This window comes from Phodopus roborovskii, unplaced genomic scaffold (genome assembly GCF_943737965.1).
Source record: "Phodopus roborovskii unplaced genomic scaffold, PHOROB, whole genome shotgun sequence".
Classification (NCBI taxonomy): domain Eukaryota; kingdom Metazoa; phylum Chordata; class Mammalia; order Rodentia; family Cricetidae; genus Phodopus; species Phodopus roborovskii.
Window position 1 is genome coordinate 2,799,384 of NW_026125640.1, and position 20,007 is coordinate 2,819,390.

General features: G+C 46.9%; 1 protein-coding gene across 10 annotated transcripts in view; it reads right to left on the reverse strand.

Moving 5' to 3' along the window:
- Positions 1–492: 492 nt before the first annotated feature.
- Bcor (BCL6 corepressor) overlaps positions 493–20,007 on the reverse strand; it is a 120,978-nt gene continuing 101,463 nt past the window's right edge. For 6 of the 10 annotated variants that reach the window (XM_051177941.1, XM_051177940.1, XM_051177939.1 and 3 more), the window contains 11 exons: positions 19,874–19,927; positions 19,204–19,390; positions 13,507–13,776; positions 12,829–13,173; positions 11,933–12,258; positions 11,360–11,614; positions 6,023–6,189; positions 4,343–4,488; positions 3,111–3,188; positions 2,789–2,945; positions 493–1,691 (listed from right to left, as the gene is read on the reverse strand). In XM_051177941.1, the coding sequence (XP_051033898.1) occupies positions 1,397–1,691; positions 2,789–2,945; positions 3,111–3,188; positions 4,343–4,488; positions 6,023–6,189; positions 11,360–11,614; positions 11,933–12,258; positions 12,829–13,173; positions 13,507–13,776; positions 19,204–19,390; positions 19,874–19,927 (2,280 nt within the window). In that variant the 3' untranslated portion in view covers positions 493–1,396. Of the gene's footprint in view, positions 1,692–2,788; positions 2,946–3,110; positions 3,189–4,342; positions 4,489–6,022; positions 6,190–10,434; positions 10,690–11,359; positions 11,615–11,932; positions 12,259–12,828; positions 13,174–13,506; positions 13,777–19,203; positions 19,391–19,873; positions 19,928–20,007 lie in introns of those variants that run through there. The other 4 variants (XM_051177945.1, XM_051177946.1, XM_051177944.1 and 1 more) reach the window with 4 other exon arrangements.

Genomic DNA, 20,007 nt, shown 5'->3' on the forward strand with positions numbered 1-20,007 from the left:
AGGGTAAAACTATAGCTGCAAGAGAGCCCAGTAGTTAGCAGATTTCCACCCTTTGAGGGCTGGATATGCTGGTACATACCTATAATCCCTGCTACTTGGGAGAGTTGAGGCAAGAGGATTGAATTTGAGGCCTGATTGAAAGTGAGAGAGCACTGTCACAAACAAACAAACAAACAAACAAAACGGGTGGGGTGGGGTGGGGGGTGTGGCTCAATGGTGGTATAGATAGTTGCTTAGTATATGTGAGGCCCTGGGTTTAATCCTCAGTACCTCAAAAAAAAAAAATAAGGGGTCAGAGAGATAGATCTAAGAATCAGCTCTCTGAATGGGATAATAGATCATATTCTCAGCAGTTTCCCTGAACTCTATAGTCTACTTTTGGTTTATAAAAAAGAAATTGCTTGCAACTTGCCCAAAGGGAATCCATCATCAACATTTAAAGGAAACCAGTGACAATGGTAACACTTTAGGAATACAAAGGATGCAAAGTACTTTAATTTGCTCCTTTCCTCGACAGGTTTATTGCCTTTTAAGAAAATTTTTGTAAAATATAAATACAAAGGCAGAGAATTTACTTACAAAGTTAAAACACAGATTTCAAACATAAACACACAATTCAGAAAATTTTAGTTTTATATACATTTTCAAGCAACCTCAACATATTATGTTAGTTTTCAATATTTTACAGGGTACAGAAAAAAATAGCTCAAAGTCTTCTTTAAATAAGAGCATAAAATGTTTAAACATATAAACAATCCGGTTTGATGTGTGAAAAGTAATTTCACAGCTTTTAAATTAGGATACAAAAGTTTCATACAATTAGTTGTGTGTGGATATGGTTTGAATTATATTACATACTACTGGATTACATCCAATAGCATTTACCTGGCATGAGCAGGTACTCTGTAAACAAAACATAAAAGTACATTGCCACCAAGTGCCTTCACCCAATCCACTCCCCAAAAACCAACCACACCGTTCTAACCACACGATACCAGTCATGGCCTGTCATCAGAGCTTTGTATGAAATTATGTTAAAGTATAGGGCTCCTTTTTCTTTTTTATTTTTTTTATTTTTTTTTTAGTTTTTGTTTTTTTTCTCCTTAGAAAAGAAAAGAAAAAATGTTCCAAGTAAAAACAAACATACATATCTCAAAGCATGTGTGCACTGAAAAATAAAGACATTTGAACAGCTTCATAAAAACTGACTTAAAATTTAGAAAGGAAACACAGGCTTCTAAGCTCTTCTGACTGGAGTAACTTCTCTTATATAAAGAAGAGATATTTTCATATGTAATAGTGTCCTTTCTTTACAGAAATCGTCATATTATGACACATATGCACAAGGATTAACACTATAACACACTGTACACAGTGGGTGGGTAGGGCAGGCGGCTCACCAGTAGTCCTCGGGGCCCCCCGTGTCACTCGGGTGGAGCCACTCCACAGTGGAGCCCAGCAGAGTCTGGAGCTCATTGGTGAATTCCACCAGATCCAACAGCTCCTTGCTTTCAGGGTTGAAGGCTTCCAGATCTTTGGGGCAGGAGAACAGGAGACTTGCAGAGACCTGCCGGTAAAATTCTGCTTCTGCTATGGTGACAATTTCCAGATTGGGAAAATTGCAGCGGAATATCCGGGAGGACATTTTCAACTTCTTGAGCACATCTGAGAGCAGCAGCCAGTTTCGTGGCCTACAAAGGAGAAAGCCGTGGGAGTTAGATTTCTAGTCCAATGGAAAGGTACTTCTGTAACCTGACTAGGTGAGTACTAACTAACCAGGGCTAGGGGTCTAGTCAACCCTCCTTCCCTTATGGGCTCCAAGGTAAGGAGAATAACCGAAGCCTAAGAACTTGGGACAGATCTGGTCTTATAAAAGGAACGTCTGCTAGAACTAAAACAAGCTTCACTGTGCCTGCTATGGATGGAAACAAATGGGCAAAGTCTTGCTCACCCAGCTCACCCAGGGAAAATTTGCTTCATGCTTCTCCAATGGACCCTGTACTCACTCAGGAAAAGCAGGCCTGCATCCCAACCTCTTTGACCTCACCACAGATTACTAAACATAGAAGGTCATCTCTTCTCCCCTTTCCCAATTCTATTCCCACCCTTCAGTTATTGGGGTAGTGACATCTTTGAGAAGGGGTGCTTGGTGGTCTTTGGAACCTGTCACTGTTTGTAAAGGCGTACGTGTTTATAGCTTCAGAGCCGAGGAGGACATTACTCATTAAACACCTTTGTTAACACACAGTATAAGTTTCTTGACATGTACACCCCAAAGGACTGATTATTAAGGTGCAGCGGCACACCCATAGGGAAAACATGGGATCCAATCAACTCTGATGACACATTAAGGACTCCAAGTGTCCTAGATCATTGTCCTATTCTTAGGTGAGGAGGTAGTTTATCACTATAGTCCAATTATATCTCAAATCTCTTGGGTGACTTGTTGGGGATGGGGTGGCAGCTGCTAGGGGAAGACTCATTTCTTAACTGTTGACTGCTGTAGAATCCAAGATGGCGGCTTTTCTGTGGAACTTCAGCTCCTGGTTTTAAGGCCCAGTGGGCCCAAGAATAACTTGAACATACATACACCTTCTCATGAGGCGAGTCTACCATGTTATGGTTAAGCCCCATCGCCACCGGGAATAAATAAGGTGATTCGGACCCTTATCCAAGGTCTGAGGACAGCTAAGAAGTCACCCATCACACATCTATCTTCATCTGCCTAAAAAGACAAACCGCCTTAGAAGCAGCTTGGCGAGTTTGTACCACAGATAGCCATGCTCACCCCTGAGCGACGGACACTTGGATGTTATAACACGGCAAGAGGGAACTTTCAGAAAACTCAAACTCAAACATATCACTGTAGGAATCCTCCTCCTCATCTTGGTCTTCTGGTCCTGGGGGGTTAGCCAAAATATCATATCCACTTTCATCATCTGGTTCTAATGTAAGGCAAAGGGGAAAGAGGCATCAGTTGGCTGTAGAGTATTAGCTGGCCACCAAATCCCTCTTCCCGTGCCCATCTCCCACCTCCCTCACCCAAAGCAGGCAGAAACATTCCAAGTCACTCACTCTCTCCCCACTGGACCATGAACAGTGACACTTACCACACACACAGCTGCCATAGAATTCCCAAGCGCCACTGGAGTCATCCTCATTGCGACCCTGTAGGTCGTTTAAATAGTCTGTAGAGAAAAGGGAGGACAGAAGATAAAATATACTGGCAAGTTAAGTGGGGCATCACAACTATAATCTCAGAACTTGTGAGGAGGAGGCAAGAGGATTCTAAGTTTGAGGCCAGCCTGGGCAACACAATGGGATCAAGTGCCCACACAACAAAATCCTGTCTGACAAGAACAAAATGCTGATCCAGTTAGGGTGTCATTTCCCTACAAACTTATAATAGGCTGGTCTATGAGTGTGCCCGCAAGTCACCTCTCAATTTTTAGAAGCCCTCCGAGGTACCTGACTATTTAACCTGACTCGCTGCGTCACAGGCCATCCTGGCTTAGCAGAATGAGAGCAAAGAAGCTTTGCAGCCTTGTAAAACCAAGGAGGAATTGTGTTATTATATCTTATCTCCAGTCCACCGGGCAACTTCACTCAGTAAGTACAACTCAAGGTGGCATGGGTGGACTACAAGTTAGCTGAAGGACTTCTTTGGCACCAAGTGTCTGATAAAGAATTAAACCACAAATGTCTCGCAGGCACAAAATCTTCTGTGCTTCTGTTCTCAGGATCTTATAACACTAGGGGCTTAAAAGATGGGTTTATCCTAAGACCAAACACCAAAACTACATGCTGTGTAAACCTATGGGCCATACTTGGGTGAAAAATGGATCGCTAAAAAATGAAGCCGAGTAACTAAAAACGCAAGCAAAGCTGGGCATGGTGGCGCATGCCTATAATCCCAGCAAGCAGGAGGCATAGGCAGGAAGATTTCTGAGTTCCAGGACAGTCAGAGCTCTGTCACACAGACAAACCCTGTCTCAAAAAACCAAACCAAATCAAACCAAAAGACAACCCACCAAAACTTAAATACCCAGTTTCCATCTCTTCCTTCCTACCCATCCCTCTGGTGAAGCCCAGGATTTCACATGTGCTAAGTGTGTAGACAGACAGACAGACAGACAGACAGACAGACAGACACACACACCCCCAGGCTCAATCTAACATTTTTTTCTTCCCCAAAAAAGTTATTGAGAAGGCAGTTAGGCTGGCCTTACACATACAACCCTCTATCATTAGTTTCCCAGACTATCTAGGACTGTATATGAATACCATCATGCACAAGCAAATTGAAGTTTTTCATAAGACCATTCACTGAACTCCATCATACCTGTTAGAAACTTCTCCATAAGTTCACTGTGGGTCATTTTCATGATGGTTCTACCTGAGTATGTAGCCAAAGTAGGATCAGCACCATAGGAAAGAAGCAATCGGACAATTTCTAAATGGTCATTCTCCACAGCATCATGCAGAGGCCTGGGAAGAGACACATAGTGGCATTAAGCTTGTGCACAGCATGCTTGCTGTCTGATCTAGAAGCACAAAAAATGGAATACATCCACATCTCCTATAGTGAGCATCCTGGGTGCAGTGTCATTATCATCGAATATAGAAGAAACTAAAGGCACAGTGACTGGCTCAAAGTCAAAATCCAAGTGTTATTGGGCGTTGGTGGCGCACACCTTGCCCCATCACTGGGGGGTGGGGGAGGGCACTAGGGAGGCAGAGGCAGGCAAATCTCTGTGAGTTCAAGGCCAGGCTGGTCTACAGAGTTCCAGGACAACTTCCAAAGCAATACGGAGTCACCCTGTCTCAAAAAAAACAAAAACAAACACCAAAAACAAAAACAAAAACAAAACAAAACAAAAAAAAAAACAAAACGAAAAAAAGAAAAAAAATACAAAAAACAAAGAAAACATCGAAGTTATGGACATACCCAACCCTCAAAAGGGTCAGTGAAGGGACTATGTCAGGGTCAGTTCTGAAGTATATATATTTATTTTATCCTTGGGCCTAAGGAAGAGTTCAAATCTATGATTAAAATGTCTTCAATGAAATGAGGTAGAAACAGATCATGTAAAGGTAATTTACAGAGGGGCAAACAGTGAAACAAAAACTATATAAAAATAAAGCAAACAAAAAGCCAGCCACCTCTGCTATTAGCAGAACTTGTTAAAAGATGCACCCTCCCTAAAGTCCTGCTCCAGCAATGTATACCCAAAAGCCAAGGCCTGGCAGTGACATATTCTCAGGAGGGCACATATCACCCCCCAGGCCCCTGCTTTAGTGCTACCAGGAAAGCATGACATTCAGGAGGCAAAAGCAGGTAGAGCTTAGTGAGTTCAAGGCCAGCATGGTCTACATACTGAGTTTCAGGACAGCCAGGGCTACATAAAGAGACCCTGTCTCCAAAAACAAAACAAAACCAAACCAAACCACTAAGCCAACAAGTGTGTAAGATCCACAGGTTACCTTTTAGCTATTTCTGACCATCAGGGGAACCCTTGTATCCTGAATCCCAGCAGTGACCCCCCTCAAACGTGCTGACTCAGATCTGGGTCTTACTGAGCAAACTGAGGTTAAGGACAAGGTTGAGTATTACGGCCTGGCTGGATCTAGGTGAGAACTGAGGTTCAGTGGAGGGAGGAGGGGGGGGGCAGATAGCCTTCAGTCTGTCCCTAAGGATGTTCCAGCTCAGAAATACTTTGAATAGTGACTTCACAGATGGCAATGAACAGGTCTAAGTTCTATAAGGCAGCACCAGCCCCTCCACCACTCTTCTTGAGGACCATGGCCTTCTGGAGGCGTTAGTCTGTGGGAGAACTACAGAACTGGTCACGACCAGGACGTTTTTGTCTACTCCTGCCAGAAAACTCTGTTTAGCTCAGTTCTAGACTAAAAATCAGTGCAGGTGCAACTCATTCTCCACTTGTCCCCCTGTGGTTTCTGCATTCCCTGAGAACTACTGTCTACTTATCAGGGTGCAGGGAGAACGAGGTACATCACTGACCTGGTTCCATCCTGGGCACTGCAGTTGACATCGGCACCGTATTCAAGGAGGTGACGAACGATGTTGAGCCATCCCCTGGCACAGGCTTCATGCAGTGCACAGTAACCTGCGTTATCCCGATGGTTCACATCACAGATCTTGTTTTCCAGGCAATATAAGACCACTTCCTGTGGGGAGGGAATGGGAAACACCATCCGATCACCACACAATCACCTCATAAGAAAGACTTCAGAGTTCTAAGACTACACACTGAGGCCTGAGAACCCACTGTGGTTTGGGTGGTGCCTGGATGTTTACTGAAGGGCCCACAACAGTGTGAAGGGCTCTGTGTAGCCCAGGGCTGGGAAGCCCCAAGCAAATGGCATTTTTCCTTTCCCCAAGCCTCCACAGGCTGTTTGTGGGGATGCAAGCAAACACTTGTCTCAGTGCTGGGGGTAACATGCAGAAACGCAGCTGCAGAGACCCCAAAATGGCTCATTCCAAGTCAGGCCTGGTGGCTCACAACTGTTATCCCCAAAACTCAGAAGGCTGAGGCCAGAGTATCGACATGAGTTTGAGATTAACCTAGGACATCAAGGGAGATCCTGTCTCAACAAACAAAACCAAGGGTGCTTTCATCTGTACAGTGGTGCTTATATCCCAAAGAGTCATTATAGATAGTAAACAGCCAAGTTTAGACAAAAGGAAGCAAAATGGAAGAGCTTCATGACATCATGCAACCTAGAGTGGGTCAGGCAGATGGCAGCCCTAGCTGGGCATCCTGGCCTCTGGATGAGACGTGGGGCTCTAATGGGGCTCTTGCCAGAGATCTTAGACTTCACCAAGAAATCACGTGAAGCCAAGTGAGGTGGCATACACCTGTAATTCCAGGGATACACCTGTAAATTTACAGGCATACACCTGTAAATCAAGGGATGGGGGCAGGAGGATGACTTAAGAAGTTTGAGGCCAGTCTTGATGGCAAGCTTATAAGTCAAGTCCCCTCTTAAAAACAAAGAAGCTGGGTGGTGGTGACACATGTATTTAATCTCAGCACTTGGGAGAGGCAGAGACAGGTGGATCTCTGCTGAGTTTCAGGCCAGCCAGGACTGTTACAAAGAGAAATCCTGTCTCAAAATATCACCAACCAACCAAACACCCCAAACAAAGAGAAAGTGGAAAAGAGAGACATAAAAAGGGCTGGCCGAACAGTAGTAGCTCAGTGCTAGCTTTTGCTTGGCATGGGCTTCATTCTGGGTTTCATTTCCAACACCACACACAAGCAAACGGACACCAAGACCTCAAATAAACTGCCTTACCTCACACTTTACTGAATACTGAATCAATGCAATACACTCTTATTTAACGACAGGAATAGGATAGATCCCATACTACAAACAGAACAAGCTTGCCCCTCCCCTTCTGCAGAAGGCATTCAGTGTCAACAGTTTGCATCCGAATCTCTATTATTAATCTCACTTCTTTAGCATGTTAAAATATTAACAGGAACCACTCCCAGTAAGCATAGCAGTAATTTATTCAATGTCTTATTACCATGATTAAGCAAGTTTTCAAACACATTGAACAGTATCTGTTACCAGGAAACAGGTTACACTATCTTCCTCTAAGTCATGCCAAGCAGATCGTTACTAACATCTAAGAACGGGGGGAAAAGCAACATGGGGTAGCCTAATATGGCCATCAGTGAAGGGGGAACTTCACAGTGGGCCTCCCTTTGCTGAGGCTGGGAACTTGTCTGTTAAGACAGAAAATAAGGCTCTTTCTGGTCACTCACAGACATGAGGTGGGTGTGAAAACTCTCTTAAGCCCTTTCTAGGACAGTTCAGTCAAAGGTAAAGACTCGCTTGGGTGCTAACTAGAATGTTCCAGATGCCTCCCTGTGAGCCTAAAGCTGTACGATGGCAGATCTGACCATCTGTGCCCTGTTGCTTCAGGTCCCCACAGCAGCTCCCTTCTAAAACAAGGGGAAGAAGAGAGAAGGCATGCTTGGCAAGGCATTTCTTCCTTCAGGTCCTAACCTGCCAGAAAGCCTACAATCCTCTGAGCTCCCAGGCCACCTGCCCTGAGCACCGGTATCCAGGATACCGCATGCAGCTGCTGCTCTTTTAGCAGGCCCTCACTAGCCAGACTCGAGTGGACGGCTGCAATCTAATGAATTGTGTGACCCAGCCAGGAAGAGACCTTGTCATGTGACTCTGGGATCAGCCCTGAGCACCACCGACTGCTGTACAAAGATCAATTTATGTGGATCCCGGCAGTCTGCCTGGTGTCCTCTCAACCCAGGGTTTATTTGTTCTGACAATTATGGCCCTCACCTGGAAACCTTCATTACTATGGGCTGATTTGAGGGAAGCTAGAAATGAAAGAAGTCAGAGCACAAGGCTAAGTTGAGTCTCTCCTTTCCTGGAGGATGGCAGGCAAGGCAGAAGCGAGCACACACTAGGTGAGGCATTTGCCGTCACGGCCTATTCTCCTGGAGTCACACTGCTGTCACTTGGCCTGAGATCTGCTCATCTGGGGCGTGCCCTACACTAACTACTCTCCACAGCCTCGGAAATAGCAGAAAGGAAAGTAGGAGTGTTCTCATCTAACACTTGGGGTGACTGTGGTCCAGAGAGGTTAAGACTCCCAGGTCTGCTGAGAAGACTCAAAAAATCCAATGAAAGGCTCTGGCTGGAGGGCTCTGATCCAGTTGTGATCAGCATTTCCCTGACCCTCTGCTGGTCTCAAACAAGCCAACGCCACTCTCCTAGCTGGGAGTGATAGCTGCTTTACAGATGCCAATGCCAACTGCTGTCCCCAACAGAGAGAATAGTGAAGATGTATGCCCAACCATTTCTCTCTCTCTCTCTCTCTTTTTTTTTTTTTTTTGCGCATCAGAAATGGGCGTGTTTGAAGGACAGCCCACCCATTCCCAAACAAAATGAAACTGTTTTTGTTGGACAGTTCTGTTAAGAGGCCATAAGCCGAATGTCATTAACCACAAAATGTAACCATAAAGGCCATAAACCCGACATTGTTAATTAATTAAATGCCTCATTAACTTTTTTAAAAACATGATTTATTTAATTCATAGAAAATTTAACCATTACCACTAAATGCACAAGCATGTGGTTGCATACTGACTTTCTAACCAGAGAAATAGAAGCCTCCTTAGCAGGAGACGAGCAACATGAGTGTGCCTGGCTGGTTAGTGCTCTAGTAGGAGAGAGACAAAGCTAAAGAGATGGAGCGCTGTAAACCCCTAGTTCCACATTAGCTGAAAGAGAATGAGGCTCGGGTGACAGCCAGAGCCTTTTTATTACACATAAGGCATCTTTAGCCAAACAGGAAACAACAGAGTCAAAGTTCACTCCTGGGAAACTCTTCCATAGTTGTGTATTCAACCAGTCCCTTATGGGACTACGGAAACTGTCCTTCATTTAGAAAGCTTGAAATCGCTACATCTGAATGGCCTTATCATCCAACATCTTAAATTCCGCCAAAAGAAATCCAAGGAAGCCAGGTTCTGAGTGACTGGAATGCTTTATTTAATATTAACAGTTAAAACACTGAGCATCAAAATGTATATATTGAGAATTACACATGCCTATATGTTGGGGGAGAAGTTGGATAAGTATTCCCTGGGACAAAGGAATGGAGCCTAAAAAGTGTTCCTTAGTCTAGGCTTTAGACCTACTACTGGCTGTATAAAAACTGTTCCTCTGAGAAGACATGAGGGTCTCTTGAGGCTCGCAAAGGAAATGATGCTGAGATCAAAGGCTAGCATAGAAGCCTTGTTTCTCTATGAGCAAGGCAGCTTGATGCCCTTGTGGAAACAAACCCTCATTCCCTCACTGTCTTCCCTGGTGAGCTTGCCAGGAGCCTGTGCACAGCACTGGTGAAGCCCCTTGGAAGGGAGCAGATGCAGAGCGCACAGCCTCACCCTTGTCCTTCTAGGTGTTGATGCTCTCTACTTGTGGGAAAACAACCTGCGGCCACTGATACTTAATCCACAGTAACTGAGCTAATTACCAATCTTTCCATCTAGCTATTTCGGAGACAACCCAGAGATCTAAAAAAGAGATGTGTCGGTGCCAACAACCAGAAACACTAGTGCACCCAAGAACCATCCTTGCCTCAAGTTCTCATCCACAAAGCCACTAGTCCCAGGGTGGGGTCTGGGTCACTATGCAGGACTGCCCGATACCACCAGGAAGTACAATGGTATCTATCATAGTGAAGGCGAGGACTCTGAGGATTCTGGCTAAATCCTGCTGGCCGTAGCCTGCTGTGGGCCACATGGATGCTACTACCTCTTTCCTTCACACCTCCACACTTGCTGAGCTGCATTTTATTTTCACCAAACTCCCAGAGGGCTGATGTCAGCATTAAAAAAAAAAAAAAAAAAAAAGAAGAAGAAGAAGAAGCCCTTGCCCTGTGGGTTATTGCGTCACAATTTCAACTGGCAAGTGTGTGTAGGGTGCACATGGGGGCAGAAGGAGCCAGTTAGCTCCAGGAGGTTCTGAACTGCAGAAGGGCTCCCGGTGTGAGCCCTTGAAGAGTCTGAGGTGATGGGACGCGGCCTGGCTTTGCAGTCACTGTACAGGACGGACGGACGGACGGACGGACCACTATCTTTCCAAGTTCTTCAATCCCTCCGAGGCTTTCCTCAACGGTAAGTGCACCTAACAGCAGTTACCAGCCCAAAGACGATGAAAGGGTAAAATGAGTTACTGTGGATCACACAGGCTTAAGAGCACAAAGTGGGGGCAACACTGAGTGAGGATACAGGTGTGGCTGTGGCTGGCGGCAGTGACTTTGCGGCAGAGCCCTCAGGCCACCATTCCCTCTCTCATACATCATTCCAGTCAGTGCTCCCTTCCCCGCTTCCGTGGGTCTAGTCTAACCCTCCCCACAGTCACTTCCTACCCCAAAGACCACCTTTCTACAAGCAATAGCATAAGCCACCCTAAATAGAGCTAATCACTTCTCTACATCCTTGTTAATCACAAACCAAAAGAAATCATTAAGTTCCCCCCAGTCTCCAAGTCCCGGCCTATGGCAGACTCTCAATCAGACATAAGTGAGCAGAAGCCTGGTCTGTGTAGCCTACCTGCCTGAACAGGAACTGAACATCTGAGATCTTTATTTCTTTACCCGGGACAAGAGACCTAGCCAAAGAGACAGCAGCCAGAGTGGGGCTTATACAAACATCCTGCTGGGCCTCCGAACACCTCCTGATGTGGAGGGGGCTGGGCTCTGCTCTCCAAGTCTCTCCCTGAAGCTACTGCCCACACAGCCTGCAGCAGCAGCTACTGGCTACTTCAGATCCAGAGTGTCCACAAGTACACTCACCTCATAGCCTAGCCGGGCAGCCCGCTGCAGGAGGGTCTCGCCAGCATTCTTGTTGACAATAAGTCTCCGAGCTTCTGGCGGCATGGGGCGAGACTGGGTGGTCTCTTGAGGAGAACTTGAGCGTGGCAGCTGTGTGGCCTGGGAGGTCGGTAGCAATTGTTGCAAACGGTCAAAGGGCTTGGGATCTTGCTTGGCTGGTGACAATTCGTAGTCCGCACTGGGCTCAGGTCGTTTTCTGAATCTCCTCACAGTCATCTGCCACAAGAGAAAGAGGTACAGACAGGTAAGGCTGTGACCATTGGAACACACCCGTTGCTTCTCCCTGTCCTCTTCCCAGAGTGGCAAACCCATAGAGAGAGACACTTTTTTTTTCCTTTCTTAGGAAGGGAGGGGGCGGTCAAAGGAGGGTTGAGGATGGGGTTTCACTCGGACTAGCTTGAAACTTCACGGCCATCCAGAACACATGCCCCTCTACGACAGGAGTGATGGGGAGGGGGGGAGGGTGGCAGTCCCAGAAAATGGGAGCTTAGTCCACGAGAAGCAGGCACGATGGGGGAGTGGGGCAGAAGATACCTTGCTGTCAGTGCTCTCCACATAGTAGTCTCCAGTGATTGGCAAGCCCCTCCTGGACTCCTGAGGTATCAAGTGCTTGGTTTTGCACAGTCTCTTCCCTGATGGCTTCTCGATGTTGTCGGTGTATTTCTGCAGCGGGGATGCAGCCTGGCAATCCTCTTCTTCGTCTGTGCACAGCACATCTGTCTTCTGGCTTTCTTTAATTTTCTGCTGTTTGGCAGGCAGCCTCGAGGCTGGTGTGCAGCTTGGCTGAGTCTGCTTTTTGCCACTTGCATTGGTGGATGAAAGGCTCTTCATGGGCGGAGAGCCGGAGAACACAGGCAAGCCTAAATACGGAGGGGGCGGTGACAGGCGGGGGAGGGGGAAAAGAAGCAGGCGTTATACAGTTGTAGCCGATGCAGAAAGAAAAGCCCATTGTTAGCACTGATCACTGGAGCGCCTTCAGTTTTTAAAGATATACCAATTACGTTTTCAAAGCATTAATATTTTAATTATCCCACGTTCTAATGGCAACTAGGTTAACCCTCATAATGCCAAGTGCTAAGTTTTTCCAAAGGGCCAGGAAACTGGTTCTTCCTACAGTCCCCCACCCACTGGGCTAGGGAGCTGGAATCCAGATGCCTGGGGCAGCTTGAGCCTGGAGGGATGGTGATGGTAAGGTCACCCATCTTTCCCTTCCTTCCCAGCCATAGACTGGGAAATAGGAAGGAAGTGGAGAGAATACAGGACATGGGTGTGCAAGGACATCACAAAAATGCACCACCTACCACAAAACCTAGTCAAGAGTCAACTCAGGCGGCTCAAGTCTCCCCTGCACCCTAAATGCCCTTTCCCATGGAAGGCACGACCCATCTTCTGGGAGCAGACAAGGCAGTTGAGAGGTGGTCTCTGCATACCTTGTTCATTGTCACTGGACTTGACGGACTCTTCAGACCAGCCTCTGTTGCCTTTGGCCTCTGCCTTTTTCTTGCCAGGCTTCTCTTCAGTGATGTTATTCCCCTGGGAGGTGACCTCAGGCTGAACAGCCTGGGTCACTTCCTTCCTGCTTTGGCGGCCAGGTTTGTTCTCTGCTGCCGACACCTGCTGCTCCCACCGTTCTCTAAGGTGCAGCAAGTGGCGTTGCTTTTTAGGATGGAGCCCTGTTAATTCAATGCACACCTTCAGGTTGGTCAGCTCACTATAATGTGGGTCTTCTAAGTGGTTAGAGGAACTGTTTGTCATTTCCCTCTCAGGCCAGTCATCTAATGGAGAAATAACTACAAATTAATCAAAAAGCCCCCTGGGGAGGGAACAAACTGTCTTACAAAGCACCAATGGGGTGGGGGAGGGGAAGGGTGTGGCCACTGTCTGCTTCAGCAGCGCAGGTAGTTTTCTTTGGCCGCCTCCCCAGGGCTTCAGGAGGCACCCTGGGAATGGCAAGGCTGCACCTAATACCCGCCTGCTGTCTATGAGGGAAGAGGGGACAGGTGCTGCAATAACCCCACTGTGTCCCCACACAACCACACCTCAAGTGTGCCCTCTGCGGCTGCATGCACAGGCCTCCCAAGCAGGCAGCGGAAGCTGGCCAAGCTCACCTTTGGCGATTCGTCTCCGCTTGGCTTTCAGAGGATCCTCTGGTAGCTCTTCCACAGCGGACTCAGTGTGGGTGCTGTCATCTGACACTTTTCGTTTCTTGTCTAGCCGGAGGGTGGGGCTGTGTGGCATGTCCAGCACCCCCTGGTCAGTGGGTGGCTCGCTAACAGGCGGCGGTGGCGGCGGCGGCTCCAAGAAATACTTTTCTGCAGGAAGATCTTTGTCCTCTGGGGCTTCAAAGGGATCGTGTTTGTTTCCAGTACTGTACTCGCCTGTGAGAGGAGAGACAACACAGAAATGAAGGTCCAGGTCCTCACAAGGAGGCGGGATATGGGGAATAGGCAGAACGGCCATGGCCAAGGTGATCCCCACCCATCAGAAACATGGGAACGACATAATAAACAGAACTTCCAGAGGAAGCTGTATGCCAGAATGAGGCAGCAGGAAGCAAGGCAGGTCCCTTGTCTTTCTTTTTTTGAATTTGGGCTGAGGTACCCACACTCTCAACCCAGTCTGTTTAAGCTTTAAAAAAAAAATGCTTTTGAGGAAAGCATTTGTTCAAGTCATCATCATGAAATATGGAGGGGCAGAGGGTTTAGTAAAAGACTAAACATCCCCAAAATGTCATGTACCCAAGGGGCAACATCTATGTTTACTTGAACGGACAGACGGAAGATGGTGAAAAATGAGGAAGGCAGATGCGAGTGTGGAAAGAAGCTTAGGATCTTGATGGGCAAGAGGGGGCAGAGAACCCTGCAGACCCGGGGCTGCTGGGAGGAGGGGCCTGGCACAGGCAAAGGTAAGGGGTTCCTTAGCACACCGACAACTTCAGAGACAACTTCAAAGGGCTCAATCCGATGGCTGCCCACAGAAATCCCTATCACTAAATCAAGGAGCTGCTCTCATTTAATGTCCAAAATAGGGGATCCCCATGGGGACTCAGGTCACCCAACTTGCTCTCTTTCTCTCATGCAAACATCTACAGACAAGACCTCACCCCCTTCGGTTTTCTGTCTTTTGTAGCCAGGCAAGCGTTAGCAAAACTGCTGGCTCCAGCCCCCCCCAGGGCTGCTTCTGTTCTCTGTACCAGACCAGACAGGAGGACCAGTAGGCACCCACCTTTCCCCTGAATCACCACAGACCAGCACCATTTCCTAGCGTTGCTCTAGCTTAGAAATGACCCACAAATGACTATGGTGCAGCAGTTTTTTTTTTTTTTTTTTTTTTTCTCTTTTTAAATATACAAGCAAATGTAAACACTACGGGAACCGGCGAGATGGTTCAGCAGGTAAAATACCCATTGCCCAGCTGAGGAACTGAATTTCATCCCTGGGACCTACATAGTGGAAGGATTGTCCTCTGACCTCCACATACGTGTTGTGACATGTGTGTGCGCACACACAAAATAAATCCTCTAAACAAAACACTATGCACCGACCACCATAAAGTTCGGCACTCACCCATGGACCACACTAAAATGATCCCACATGTTCCCCGGGGGTGTGGGTCTGGTGTTTTGGTAGTGCTGTAGAAGTCATTTTGTAGATGAAATAAGCATGCACTTCATAGGCTGAGCTCCATCCATTTCCAATTCCACTCTTACTTCCCAGCAGCTCTGCTCATGCCTCATCAGCTCCTCTCAAGGGCAATCTAGCATTGAGTGGCTGTCAGCTGCAGGGTGAGCAGCACCTTGGGGCACGGAAGGCTGGATCCAATCTGAGCTAAGGAATGGCCCCATGTCCCCAGCCGCTCCTCCTCTTATGGTGGTATACCTTATAGACAACAGTCAGCAGCCAGGCCCCTTGTAGTCCTCAGTACAGCTAACCCAAGGACACGGGCAAAGCAGGCATTCGGTAACGGCAATATCCTGTCATAAGGATTGACAGCAGCCAAAGACATGCACACTGCCATAGACCACTGCACTCAGCTTGGCAGGGTCTCACTTGTGCTAGCCACTGTGACCCTCTTAACTGCTCTGGCACTAACAGTACCACTTTATAACTTGGCCACGCTGGGCTGTAAAGTGGAAACATTATGATCAGCTGCCTCTCCCTGCAGGGGTAGGCTTCACCAACTCAGGCTGCTCAGGGCAAAGGGAAGAGCCAGAGAAGTAACTTCTGTAGGATGCTAAGATCCTCAAAGCAGCCTGAATTTACCCCAGTATTTTAAAAGTCTATATCCTTTATGGCACCCTTTTGTAGGTGATGTGAAACAAAGGTAATGCCACAACTGGCCATGCAGCCACTATCAGACAGCACCACAGTCAGTGTGGGGCCGAACCCAGATTGTACTGCCTCATCTTATCCCTTCCCAGCATCACACCCATTCATTCCAATCCATCTCTAAGGCTCTCTACACTGTTTTACATTCACTCCCTAGTCTTACAGCTGAACTCCAGGTCTCATGCAGTCACCTGTACCGTTGTCTAAGCTATCTTTCACGGGGAGGTTTTTCACGGAACTTTTCATTTTCGGCCTCACTGCCAACAACTCCTAACAATGAAATGAGGCTTCTCTCAAATCATGTGACCCTTTGCCCAGACTGCCCTGTAAAACCACCCAAAAGACTATTTTATGGGCAGGAATCCGCCGAGAGTGACCTGTCTCTGTTCCTCTCTCAACAGGAGCATCCCTACAAAAGAGCAGGCTTTTGCTATCTCTTTTTCTTCTGGGACTTTCCCATCTGGGCAAACTTGCACACAGGAAAGGTATCCCTACCACTCACTCCATCACCATCCACTACTCATTGACAGGGAAGTTGGCAGGAGAAGAATGGAGAACACATTGCCCACTGGCTCCTTCAGCTGCCCGCCATTCCTCACCCATCTGGCCACTGTATTCCTGAGCCTCGAGGGCTGTGAATCGCTGTGTGGCATGTCCCCTTCTGCCTTTCCTGAGAAAACTCCAGAGCAGTGCCTATTGTTCTCTCTCTATTGCAAATTATCATCAAGAACACTAGTCCACACGCCATTAGCATCCTTTGTTTTCCCCACCATTCTCCAAATCATTACAAACCGGGTGCAACCCTCCTTCGCCCAGTCATCAAGCCTCTTAGGGCAACGATTTCCCATTCCCTTTAGAGATGCTCCAAAGATCTGCACCAGAGTGATCTTCCAGGAGCTAACAATTCTGAAGCGAATTCACCCTTAACTGCCATCAGCCATAGGAAGTTCCATGCCATTCCCATACACTTTGATTTGGACCTCCTCAAATGGGGCCAGTCCAAACACTACCTACAAGATTACTGTTAGAGCAAAGGTGATGGGCCGACAAGAACAAGCAACAGAAGACCTAACCATCAGGCTCTTGTACTGGTCCCTTGGTCATGCCACGTGGGCAGTTGAAGGTGTGGCTGTTTGACACTTGCTCCCTATAGCATGGTCATATGACTTGCAGTACATATATCCCATAATTTATCATGACTGCACTGCCATACTATACCTCATAGAAGCATCACCATGGCAACATTTACAAATCACCATGGCAACAAAGCAACTTCATCACTGTGGCAGCCATGCCCAGTGAGCCCTAAATAAGACGAGAGAGTTTAAGACTTCTGAGGGTCGTCCTCAATGTCAGTCCCCTCTGCAGGTAGCTAGAGCTCTGTCACCCACAGCAGAGCACACCAGGTGACTGATGCCAAGCCATCTCTTCTCCAAACTCAAAAGTAGTTCATAAAGCATGCTGCTGTCCTGGGGGGAAAATTCCCCAAGTGACAAGTTCCCATAAAGCCCCCTTGACTCAGGCTTCCTCATTCCTGTCCTGGCTACCACCTAGCAGGTTCCAGGTCTATGTCACCAAAGAGACAGTAGCTTATGTTCAGGAAAGACCAGGCTAACGCTCCCTTGTCCTTGTCCATCTGTAAAATGGTAATTCCTACTAAGAATCATCAGGTGTGCAGGGAAGTATTTCACTCACTTGATCAACTTCTACAATAGCTGAATTCAGCCACCACACCAAAGAGGGCAAATTCCAAGTCTGACCATGGCCCTTCCGAGTTCCTTCACTTGTTTACACGAGCCCCTTCCAACCAGATGCACCCACCATCTCAGGAGCTACCTATATTCTGGGAGCAGAGAGGCTGCCTCAGAAGGGGGAAGGGAGGGGAGACTGGCAGCACATGCCTATCTATAATCCCAGCATGGGTTATGTGGTAAGACCATTTATCACACTCCTACCTCCTCCCCAAAAAGAACCAACTAACCCAAAATTGTGGGAGTAGGTAGAGTTTAGAATCCTGTGCCCACTAAGCCAAATCTCCACCCCCGCTCTCATATGCAAACAGCTTGGCTCTTGCCTGTGACATCTATGAGAAGTAAAGGGATCCATGAGGAGCACAGCCTAAGCCCACCTGAGCTGTGATGACCAAGATAGCTCAGTAATTCACAGCTAAAGAAATCTAGGAGTCCCTGTCCTCCCACAATGAGGTAAGGTCAGCCACCGAAGTCCCTAGACAAGTATGGAGATCACTATCATACTATATATACTTCCCTCTTGCGCATCACCTGCAGAGCACTTGGTGGCAACATCTGGCTCTCACAAATGTCAGGAGCCCTGTCCTAGTGCTCCAAAATAGTCTACTGTCTAGAGTCTTGGGGGGGGGGGCGCTCTCAAGCCACTCCAGTTTCTTGTCTCTAGGGTCAGCAGGAGAAAACAAAACAAACTGGGAAGGAGGTGGACCTTCCAGGTAGGTAGGTGAGTGGCCTCAGATTTTTATCTGAGGACAGTGGCCACTCTGTGCCTGGCTATGTTACTTGTAAACTAAAGAAAGGACCAAAAGGCTGGAAGCTGTCCAAGTTCCCACCTCGCCCTCTTCTTCCAGTGCCTCTTAGCCTTCACTCAGAACAAAGGGGAACTCCCACTTGTGGGTAGATTGTCTCTTCTAGAAGCACCTTGCCGACTTCTCAGTTCTTACAGTCTTGCCAAGACCTGTGGGCTCACAAGGTGCTGGTGATGGGAATCGCTTTGTGTTCCCTCTGAGCACCAGAGCAGAGGAAGGGTTTCTTCGCTACTTCACCCAAGAGCAGCCCATACCCATTACTGCCCCGTACGTATCTGTGATGGGGAGTGGAAGGATACACACACACACACACACACACACACACACACACACACACACACACACACACTCACACACTCACAAAGACTCCCTTGGAAAAGGGCATCACTTGCTTGTCACAGAAACTATTTTTCTTTAGGACTAATTCACAGCAAACCTTCATCTGTCTGTTGCTACAGCCTGGCCAGAACATTTGCTGAATCTTAAGCATGGACTGGGGGTGATGGAAGAAAGATGGTATTCTAGGTAGCCAAAAGCACATGTTCCCGGACCAGAACCCCTCAGATTCCACAGGCACTGTATGCTAGATCTTTAAGGGCAATAGCCCAGGGCTCTCAAACATTCAGCATCGGTGACTGGCTTGACTATATAGAAGGCTTCTGCAACTGTTGTCCTCCATGTTCACACAGACATCTTAATTGGGACAGCACAGGACTCAAAGCTTGGACATGCACATTGAGGAAAGACCTTCACCAAGTGTTGCAAACGCCTTCACAATCCCTTTCTCGGCGCAACCCCAAATGGACCTTGGACCATTATCCACAAATCAGTCTTTTTCTCTCACCATGCCAGGCTTTGGGAGCAGGGTGGCCCTGTTCTCATGGATATGGTACTATGAGCCAGCTGCTCAGGTTACTTACATCTCTCAGTGTCATTCTGCTCAGCAATGGTCTCTTCCAGAGTGACTGACTTTGGCTTTTTGTCCTGACTTCCTTTCAATCTTTCCCAGTCAGCTGGGCCGAATTTGCACACCTCGGAGTCTTTGGTTGCTGGGTGGCCACCTTCTCTCTCTTTCATCTCCAACTCTGAGAAGCGCATCATTGCACGCTAGAAAGAGAACGAAGATAGGAAAAAAAAAAAAAGACAACATCTTACCATAAAGGCTATTTCATGTGCCTTATACTACAAAAGAAAGTGTTTTAAAAGAAAAGTTTGCCCAAAGCCAACCACAATTTGAGATACAACTCAGATATTTTAAAGTTTAACAGATAAAATTTAAGAGTGTCTATATGTGAGCAGTCACACATTCTTTATCCATAGTCATGTGTATTTAGATATAGACGCAATGTGTATGTATAGCCATACATACACGATTGCATAGAGACAGACATTCTCTTTTGAAGATTATAAATAAAACAAAACAAAACCACAACGCAAAGGAAACAAAAGAAAAGCACAACAGAAAAGAAACAAAATGTATAATGAATAAAGACGACCATGGCCCACAAACTTCCCTCTGTATATTTGGAAATGAAATTTAACTCAAAAGGTTTATGGAAGATTCTAGTAATAAAAATTTGAAGAACTGACCTCACAGTAAGCAGCGGGTAGACATAAAATACTGTCCTCTTGTAATCCTTCCATCTATGTAATTAAAATGGGCACTCAATGGATCATTTAGATAACTTCATCCATTTTTATCAGCATAAACCAATTTTTTTCTT